At 50.2% G+C, this 9,718-nt stretch overlaps 2 protein-coding genes across 2 annotated transcripts; both read right to left on the bottom strand.

The window, feature by feature from the left end:
- Positions 1-497: 497 nt before the first annotated feature.
- Positions 498-1,336, bottom strand: LSM10 (LSM10, U7 small nuclear RNA associated). Its single transcript, XM_065650421.1, has 2 exons — positions 1,253-1,336; positions 498-1,028 (listed from the first exon to the last, which is right to left on the bottom strand). Exon 2 carries the CDS (start codon positions 1,019-1,021, stop codon positions 650-652), a length of 372 nt encoding a protein of 123 aa, XP_065506493.1. The 5' UTR covers positions 1,022-1,028; positions 1,253-1,336; the 3' UTR covers positions 498-649.
- A 228-nt stretch (positions 1,337-1,564) lies between these two features.
- OSCP1 (organic solute carrier partner 1) lies at positions 1,565-9,144 on the bottom strand. The gene is made up of 10 exons (XM_065650418.1): positions 8,979-9,144; positions 6,073-6,227; positions 5,730-5,897; positions 5,043-5,123; positions 4,385-4,488; positions 3,900-4,028; positions 3,717-3,786; positions 2,884-3,023; positions 2,102-2,165; positions 1,565-1,724 (listed from the first exon to the last, which is right to left on the bottom strand). Exons 1-10 carry the CDS (start codon positions 9,088-9,090, stop codon positions 1,608-1,610), a joined length of 1,140 nt encoding a protein of 379 aa, XP_065506490.1. The 5' UTR covers positions 9,091-9,144; the 3' UTR covers positions 1,565-1,607.
- Positions 9,145-9,718: the final 574 nt, after the last annotated feature.

Here is a 9,718-nt window from a genome sequence, read left to right as displayed (position 1 = left end):
GCAAGGCGCCTGGGCCCACAGCTGTGCACTGGGACAGCCACCGAGCTGCGTCCCAGAGGCTGAGTGCCACGGGACCCTGGCAGAACCAGGGAGCAGTCCCTGGCCTGGGCAGCGCCGTTGGTCTGCAGAAGCACCGCAGAGCTTGGGGAAGGGTGACAGAGGAGCCGGCAGCAGCGCTCTGTGTCTTAGGTGAAGAATCCAAGTGCTGCTCCTTCCCCTTCTGCTCTGGGCAGGTGTTCGCCTCACCCTTTTCTCGTTAAGCACTTCCAGAACTGCAGCAGTCTAGCAGGAAGTTGGGAGGACTGACCACGAGCAGCATCTCCAGCTCCCGCAGGCAGCAATGCCGCAGTAGCCGGGCCCTGGGCTCTGCGAGCAGCAGGCTGGCTATGGGAACCTGCGGCCGAGCAACAACCCCAGGCTGTGGCTGTGGCCAACAAGGCTTTGTTTGGCCATCAGAGGAGAGACATGAGCAGACACCGATGGAACAGGAAACAAGCTGAGAGATCTCAAAACCTTTTTAGTGGGACTATTCATTAAGAAAAATAACCCTGCTCCCCCCCAGGTACCGGCCAGGGGAGCAGAGCCCCAAGTTCCCGGGTGGGATATCCAGGGCAACGTGCGGAGGTGGTGGCAGTCCGGTCAAAGTGACTCACTTGTGCTTGGTGCGAGGAAACTCCTTCCTGCCCTTGTCACGGCCCCCAAAGTAGCGGACCCTGTGGATGATCTGCAGCTGCCGCTCAATGGTGGCCCTGATGTTCACCTCGTCAGGGATGTGGACGTAGCGGACGTTCCTGCCAGTCACAAAGAGCTCGTCCAGGTGGGACACCGCGCCCTGCCTGTCTGTGTACGTCACCTCAGCTAGCCGCACGTTCATGAAGGCGTCCACGTTGGTGACGCGCCCTGTGGCCGTGCTCTCGTCGCGGAGGTCCACGGTGGTGACGAGGCCATGCAGGCCCTGCAGCAGGATGACCAGGCTGTTCTCGGCAATGGTGCGCTCCTTGACGGAGTGGCTGACCTCCATGGCGCGGCTGTGGTGGGGCAGAGGGAGAGCCGTGCTGCCAGGGACACTCCCCCGCCGCCCCTCGCACGCCCACCCGCACGCTGCCGCCCTCCCAGGCCACCCGCATTCTCCACGCGTCCCCCCGCACAGTGGGGTCCTCCCTGGCGCCTCCCCTCCCATCGCTCACTCGCGTCCTCCATGTCCCGCACTTGCACGCACACACAGCCCGTCCTCCCTCCCTTGCACACTCACCCACACGCCGCCCTCTCCTTTTGCACGGCCGTGCGGCGGGGCCGCTCCTCCCCTTGCACGCCCGCCCGCCCGCAGGAAGTGGCGACCCCGCCTGCGCACTGCGCCCGCCCGCCCCGCTCCGCCTGCACACTGCGCCCGCCCGCCCCGCCGCTCCAGCCGCGCCTGCGCACTCCGCCTGCCCGCCCCGCCGCTCCAGCCGCGCCTGCGCGCTGCGCCCGCCGGCCCCGCCCCGCCGGCCCCGCCCCGCCGGCCCCGCCCCGCCGGCCCCGCCCCGCCGGCCCCGCCCCGCCCGCGCACTGCGCCCGCCACCCCCTCGGTCCGGCCCCGCCGGGCGCCGCGCAGCCTTTCCCGTGGCTCAGAGCGTGTCCATGAGCGCCAGCAGGTCCTCGCCCTTCCCGGCGCTTTCCGGGCGCGGCTCCGCCACCTCCAGCTCCCCCAGGATACGGGAGAGCTCGGCCCGCCGGCCCGGCTCCTGCGGAGACACCGTGCTCAGCCGGAGGGTACCGGGGGGTACCGGGATGTGCCCTGCTGCCTGCTAACACCGGCCTTTGCTGGGATGTACTGGGGAATACTGGGACGTGCCCCACCGCCCGCTGATGCCCATGAACCCCTTTAAGAATCTCCATCCTGTGCAGCTAAAAACTTGCTCTAATATTTGCCAGGTTTCAAGTTCTCTTACTAAATAGTCACCAAATCCACAGGCTTGGCAGAAAATACTACTGTTACCTACTACTAAGGTTAAATTAAATGGGGAAAAATGTATATTTTAAGTTGCTACTTTGGGTTAAACTCAGTTCTCAGCAAGGCAGGAGTGATGAGAATCAGAGATCTGAAACGCACTGTACGTACCTGCATGGCTTCGATGTTGATAACCTTGTACGATAACTCCTCTGGTCTAGTCAATGCAGCATGTCTTGATTAAAAACATGAAAAGCATGCTTAATCCCATGAAAACATACAAGTGAATTATAAAAATCAGATTTTGTGAGGCTTCTGCAGGCATAAAGTTTGGACAGCGTCCCTATTCCTACAAGGCAACTTAATGCATCGACCCCAGTTTGGAGACTTTCCCCTGTCTTAGATTTTTTTACGCTGTATGTAGAACAGCGGGAACATCTCTGTTACTGGGATTAAAAGCTGGCAAAAACACGCGGCAGAAATCGCATAACAAAAGGTCTCGTTACGCATGTGCTCCCTGCCAGGAGGGGGCTACTGCGTTCAAGGCTTTAAGGCCCATCACCAGCGCTTATATTCTTATCTCTGAAATACATGTGCTCCCTGCCAGGAGGGGGCTACTGCGTTCAAGGCTTTAAGGCCCATCACCAGCGCTTATATTCTTATCTCTGAAATACGCACATGTATTTGGGGGAGAGGAGAGAGAAACGTGCTGGAGGGACGTCCCTGTTCTGCGGGAAAGAGCTAAGCACAGATCGTCACCTGCTGCTGACCACCAGTGTCACCTGGAGGGAATGCAAGTGATGGAAATGGCTCTCCTGGCTGACAGCCAGAAAAACAAAATGCTAAAAACCTGCTGTTCTGTCCCTAGAGCTGTCAAGGGCCAGCTGCTGTCCCCAGGGATGTGCATGTGGCACTGCATCGCAAACCCCAGAGCAACAGGGACTTGAGCATACTCTTCCTCCTCGTCAGTTGTGAACAAATTCAGGCGGAATCCTGTCTCGCTGCCACCAGGTTTCTTGATGTCCAGCCCTCCCAGCAGCCTGGCCAAAAAGTTCAGTTCTTCTTTAGCCAGAGGGTTGGGGACTGTGCTCTCCTGCAGAAAACAGCAACAGGCTCATTGCTCAGGTTACCAGGGAGATGAGGACTGCAGTAATTTCCGTGTTTTCTGATATGACATAAATGTTCTTCAGAGTGATATAAATATATTTCTGTATTGTTAATGATACAGAATGTGCAGATAACTAGTAATTATCAGCTATTTATTTAAAATGGTTGCTTGAATTTATAGATGCAGGATAAGATAATTTTAAACGGGAGAGCTGAGAAATCTGTAATACCAGCTTTTCTGTTTTCTGAAGAGATTAAAATAGGGAGCAAGTACAACATTGCATAAGCCTGCGTGTAAGATTCTTTAGGAAAACGTGCCCTTCCCCTAGCTCAAAATGGACTGTGGAGGATTGGATGGGACTCCAAGAAGAACTAAAGAGTTTCCCCCAATTTATCCCCTAAGTGTAGACTAAAAAGACGGTTATTGTTTCCCTGAGGAAGGAGGTGAACAAAGGGAAAGATAATTCAACTGTACAGTAAAGGATGTGGAGGTGATGGATGTGGGTGTTTCATTCAGCGTCCCCATCCATTCAGAGCCAAGGGAACAGAATGTAAAATCTGGTGGTTGCGGTGAAACTGCTCAAAGGAAATGCTCTCAACCGCGTGTGACCGGCTGCAGGACCTGCTGGCACACACCAGTTAACCAGTTAACCAGTGACAGGGACAGAACAACACTGACCTTCGCATGGGATGCCGGGTTTTTGGATGATCCCGCCATGTGTGTCTCTACTGGCCGACTAACACTGTACCTAGAGAGAAGAAAGCACGAGGAAGAGCAGCTCATTACTGTATGTGATACAGGAACTGGAGGGAGCAGCACATGACCTAAATACGATTTTTTTGTAGGACAAAAATTACTTACATATTTGTTCCAAGTTTGAGGACTCTGTCTCCATAAAGATCAAAAGATCCTTCCCTTTGTGGAGTAACATAATTTCCACCAGTTGTGAACTCGGTTCTTTTAACTTCATCTCCATTGCGATTAAACATCCTTAAAAACAAGACATTATTGAAAAAAATATTTAGTAGTTTTATTACTGATTTTCTGTACTTCCTCTGCTTACTGCACATGAGAAATGGGAATAAAACCCTATTCTGTATGTTGGTAAATGGATAAATGACAAATAGCTAATTTACCGGAATAGAGAACGTCAGAAACAGTTCAGTATTTCCTTGCTGGGTGACTTAGTCTCAAATCCAGCCCTTTAAATGGTACCTACTGGTGGTTTAGCTATCCCTGCACCATGAGTGACAGCCCAAGCTCGATTCCTGAGCTCTCAGGGACCAACTGCTCCTCTGTGAGTTTGTAGGCACTGCAAACAGTATAAACGGTGGTTCAGAACTCACCTGATGAGTCCTGGAACTTCTGTACCCCAAGGAACAGGGCCCGATACTGGCAGCACAAAGCGACCGTTAGAATTTTGCACTTTGTCCTTCAGAAAGATAGAGACCTGCAAAAGAATATTTCACCTTCTAGAAAATCAATTACATATCTTCTGATCCAAATTCTTTGAAGTCTGACCTTGCAGCCTTCCTGCCTATACTGGGGTTGGTTTCCTAAACATTTAGATGCATAGAGATGATGATAAAGGCCAGAGCCAGTAATTCAGAATTGTGATCCAGAGCACACTGATCTAACATTAAAAAAAAAGTGTACTCTAGTCATGACAGTATGATCATTTTATTTAGAGAGCATCAAGCCCTATGACTTCAAGCTCACGTTCTCAGTTTCATATCAAGTTTCTACTAAAAGGAAAAACATATTTATCAACTAGCAAATCCATACGAGTAGGCATTCCTTTTCTCATAACATTTTAGAATGAGTATTATTGTAGTAAATGTGCTCAATTTGTAAAATTTTGAAGATCGAAAATGCAAGCACATCAAGATGACTGAAAAGCACGAGTAACAAACCCAAACTCGCAGTGTAATTATAACAAGATACCTTTGTGTTCCAGCCACAAACTCCCTTCATTCTTACTGACTAGTTGTGTTGGGCTCTTACCCTTATGTGCATGTCCTGAAAAAAAATGAGGAGTGTTTGCCTGATGAGCTGAAGTTCGCCAGCAGAGAGACCACCGTACGTCTGGAAGAGAAAACCCATCATGTAAGGCTTTGCAAGTGTTCCGTGTCCCACCCAGGCAGGGGTGGAAATAAGTATATCAGAATTCTGCTGGGCAAAAGTGGTATGTGTGTGGCAGGGGAAGCGAAAATTATATAAGGGGGGGCTGCTGGTCATTATCAGTAATTATTATCCATGACTAAGCATCTGATTTAATTTCTGTGCTGAAGTCAGAGGAGACTTTGATCAGGCTGAATAAGCAATGTATTGATTTAAACTGGGCCAGCAGAAAAATAACACTTGACTCGTAGATATCCCCCACTCCAGAAGCCCTTTGGAAACATTTCATGACTTCCCAGGACTTTTAACATTTTATGAAACCAGTTCCCTTCCACTGGAACACTCATATTCTTTATCCAAAGGATTACAGCAGTTACAAGAGCAGTTTGTTTCCCTCAGATTAAAAAGAGGGGAAGGTTATTTGGATGGTTCTCTGAGGTGCAGAAAATATCAAGCTCCACACTTGATACGGCATTTACTGATGCAGTATTTAGTTTCTACAACTAGCTTCACAGAGAAAAAAAAATCTCAAACCCCAGTGTATCCCACCATTTTTCTAAGGATTCTTACTTCAATCAGCTGTCGGAAAGTTTCATCCACCTGGTTCAGAATGCCAGGAGAATCGTGTATGAAATCCTTGATCGTGTCCAGGTGGTTGAATGTGACCAGCAGAATGTCTTTGGGCCGCGGGCACAGCAGCACTTGGTATTTGAAAGCCATAGTCATAAGATCATACAGCTGCAAAATAACACAGGGAAATGGTGGTTCCATCACAACCCAGAGCGACATGGCTTAGGTGACTTCATGTGGATGTACCTGACGTAAAGCCAGGTACTAATGATCGCAATCAGAGCCTTGTGAAGGGGAGCACGAGGCCCAGCGCAGGCAGGACTGGGCGGGTGGTCTCTTTTACCTTGTCCATGCTTGCCTGGTTCAGCCTCATGATGGAAGCGTGAGCCAGCCGGTCGTACACCGTTCGCAGCGCTTTCTTGGAATAGAGTTCCTGCGGTTTAAACAGCTCTTCCATAAATTTTTTATTGAACATGGTTGTGATGATGTCATTCATAACTGCAAAGACAAAGAGTCTCTGGTTTTTGCTTCAGAAACAGCACATGGATGTGACTCACTCCCCACTGAGAACCCGGACACCGACAGCTGTGGGGATTGACAGGAATGCTTACCTGGGAAAACTGGGTACATGGTCACAAAGAAAAAAGGAGGAGGAATGTCACCGCTTAATGTCAACATTTTCCTCAACCCCACCTTGGTGTCAGTGAGCAGCACAATTCCTGCTGACTGGCTCCAGGGGCAGAAAAGCTACTGGAGCTGCAGACAACAAACCCTGGTTTCCAGTGGGAATAAGGCTGGGTTTGTCGCCTTGTTTTTACAGCTATGGCCAGCACTTTTCACTTTCTAAATCATTTTGTTTATAGCTACTCTGACATGTATTATTTATAAAAGGTACAGTTCTGCTTCCTAAGTCAACTGTTTTGCATCACTCTAGACTTTTGCAAACTACAGCTCGCTGACTCTGCCTGTTCTCTCTTTAGCCTTTGAAACTATTAGTCTATTTTTCCTTCTAAACAGAAGCTCTTGAATGATTCAAGGCTCCTTAAAGTATTTATTTCAAACGGATTAACACTGACAAGCATTTAAGGAAGCATTTATAACACTGGAATCCGTGTCAGGCCATTCAGGGCTCTTACACGGCAACATCCACAGGTAGTGCCTAGGGAGATGTTTATGCCATTCTAAGGATGGAAAATAACAAAGAGGAGCTGAGGGAAATGGCACAGCAAGCAACAGAGCATCAAAGCAGTTGAGCAGAGAGGGGTTTCACCAGCTGGGATGGGGAGAGGGGAAACCAGGTATAGACAATGCGATGGACAGAAGGAAGCTGAGGATTTCTGGTGGTTTTCGCCTACATCTGCCATGTCACTGGTGAAAGACACATTCAACGTCCTGTGCCGTCACGTCACATGGCGGGTATGCATGACATGAGACCGGAGTCTTTACGCCTGGGTTACACTCGTGCTTCTCGGAGGACATTCAAGGCAGCAGAGGGGATGTTATGAGTCCAAAACAGTCACACAATCTACTTGCAATAGGTTTATGGTTCGTAACAAGGTGAAAGGCAGACGAAGCCACCTCCTCATGGCTTCAGCAGCAACGGGCTCGGCTCGTTGCTCTACGTAACCCTTCGGAGATGCCCCAAGAGCAGTCGCTGTTCACAGGCAAATATTGTCTTTCACAAGAGAATGTGCTTGGTCTACATGGAATCTGCATCTGTGCATCTACCATCTCGATATGAGAGAGTGGCCTTTATACAGCTCATCATCATTTTGGATGCAACAAAAGAGGAATCTGGAATCTTTTAGACTTCTGAGATATTAAATGCTGGAAAAACGTGTTCTTGGAAGCAGAAAAAAAAAGCTGGGGCAAACACCAGGATATCAATATTTACCTTCTTTAAATATCCAAAACCTACAAACGATGCTTATTTTGAAAAACACGAATCATAGCCTTGACACCTCCTAAAAAGGGCTGCTCAAAAAGACACTGAAAGTTCTACTCATGTCCACCTAGCAAAAAACCAGCGGCTGTTGAAGAGATTTATTTCCTCCTCCAGCTCCCCAGCACGGCCCTTTGCTGGAGGCCACCCCGTCAGGGCAGAAGCTGGAAGGAAACACACACTCACACCTCAGCTGCTCTGCTGCCAAACCTGGGTCTCGGCTCAACCCCCGGAGGGATCATCTCAGCCAAGCCGAGCGTGGCTGGAGCGTGAGCACCCACTGCCTTGTGCTCACTGCAGGGTTGTGGCCGCCAGTAGAGAGGGGTGAGCTGGAAATGCCTTAATCCTTCCTGGAGTTCATCTGCCAAAACCCTAAGCAATGCATTAGAAAAAAAACGTAGAAAAATGCAGTATAACATAATATTCCTGCATTTAAGCAGAAAAACAACCTTCACAATGCTCGTGCAATTATATGCTTGCAGCAATATGGTGCCAGAAAAATACAAATACCATTTTGGCCAGAAAAACTGCTATGATGAAAAGTTTTGATCTATTTTTAGTCTTGGTTAAATTAGCAACTTATTTTGGAAGCCACATGGTTTTGACTTATTGCCTATTTTTGCTAAGATCTATAGTTAAAGTGCATTTTAATGAACAGGTGAGTATTATTATTCATCTTTAACACTATTACTAGAAGGCTGCAGGACCAGCAAACGGTGTGTTCACATACGATGAGCCTCGTGTGCATGTAGTGGTGTTTGTCTACTGCATGCAGCTAGCAGATTACAGTACCTCGTTTCCTGTCCACATCTGTCCATTCATCTACACGAAGCATATAAAACAAAAACACCAGTTCAAGAAGTAAGAACGATAGTTTCAAGGAGAATAAAAGAAATAAACCAAAAAAAAAAAAGAAATCTAATGGACTTTGGTTTTTGTCATTGGCATTCAGCGCTTAACAAGAACAAACTCCTCCGTCACTTGACATCTTTCAACGAGCACACAAAAGATGAAACCTCGCTGTGCCCCTGGAAAAAGTCGCATTGCTTCAACGGAGATAAAGCTTTACCCTTGACTGAATCTTGGCATGTTTCGCGTTTAGCTCGGCAAGTTTTCAGCTGTTTCTTGCACTTACAAGTGAACAATACGGGGGGAACAATCTCAAGCATGAAGAAACACCTCGGTGTGGGTGAAACCACCTCACAGGGACAGGCCCCGCTCGCCACGGAGAAGCCGCGGCTGCCGCGACGAGGCCTCCCCCCGCGTGGGAGCGGCTCCGGGAGGGGCCCCGGCCGGCCGGCGCTCACCTTTGCGGGCCTTCTCTCCGGGGATGCTCTGTGCGCGGAGCCGCTGGTCCAGGATATAGAGCATCTCTCCGCCCAGGTTCAGGAAAAGCAGCGGCAGCGTCCGCGCCGACATGGCGACCGCCGGGCCCGCCGCCGCCGCCAGCGTTGCCGGGCAACCCAGGGACCAATCGGGAGGCGCCGTCTTGGCGCCTGCGCGCGCCAAGGCCCCGCCCACCGCCGCCGCGCAGTCACCTCAGCCCTGGCGCGTGAGGAAAAGGGAAGAGTTTGCACGGAAATGACGCAAATAAAGGAATTTTAACAGATAAGAGCCGCTCTGGTGGAGGTTTTGCTGCAATCCAGGGGCTGCCGGCCAGCAGGCGCCACTGCCACATCGGTAATTCCCCTCCAGTCACCAGCAATGGCAATTTTCAGTATAACACACATCAGCGGGTTTGCAAGTGACAGCGGGATGACTGCCAGAGAATGAATATAAATGTGTGAGCCGGCTGGGAAATCAGCCGCTGATCAACGCGATTTGTACAGCCGCGGAGCTCCGCATCCACCCGCCTTTCCCTGACAGGAGGAACGGCGCTTTGAGCTGCTGTCAGGGCTGCTTCGTGTCCAAATCGGCAGCATTTTGCCTCATTTTCTCTCCTCGTTTGTCATCCCGCTGCCCAAATCCCAGCCGGACGCTGCCCAGCAGCCAGGCTAACGCTGTCTGACAGCGCGATCCCGCAGCCTCAGGGGACATGGGGACTGGG

Source organism: Caloenas nicobarica, chromosome 23 (genome assembly GCF_036013445.1).
Source record: "Caloenas nicobarica isolate bCalNic1 chromosome 23, bCalNic1.hap1, whole genome shotgun sequence".
Taxonomy (NCBI): domain Eukaryota; kingdom Metazoa; phylum Chordata; class Aves; order Columbiformes; family Columbidae; genus Caloenas; species Caloenas nicobarica.
This window is presented reverse-complemented; position numbering and strand designations above follow the sequence as displayed.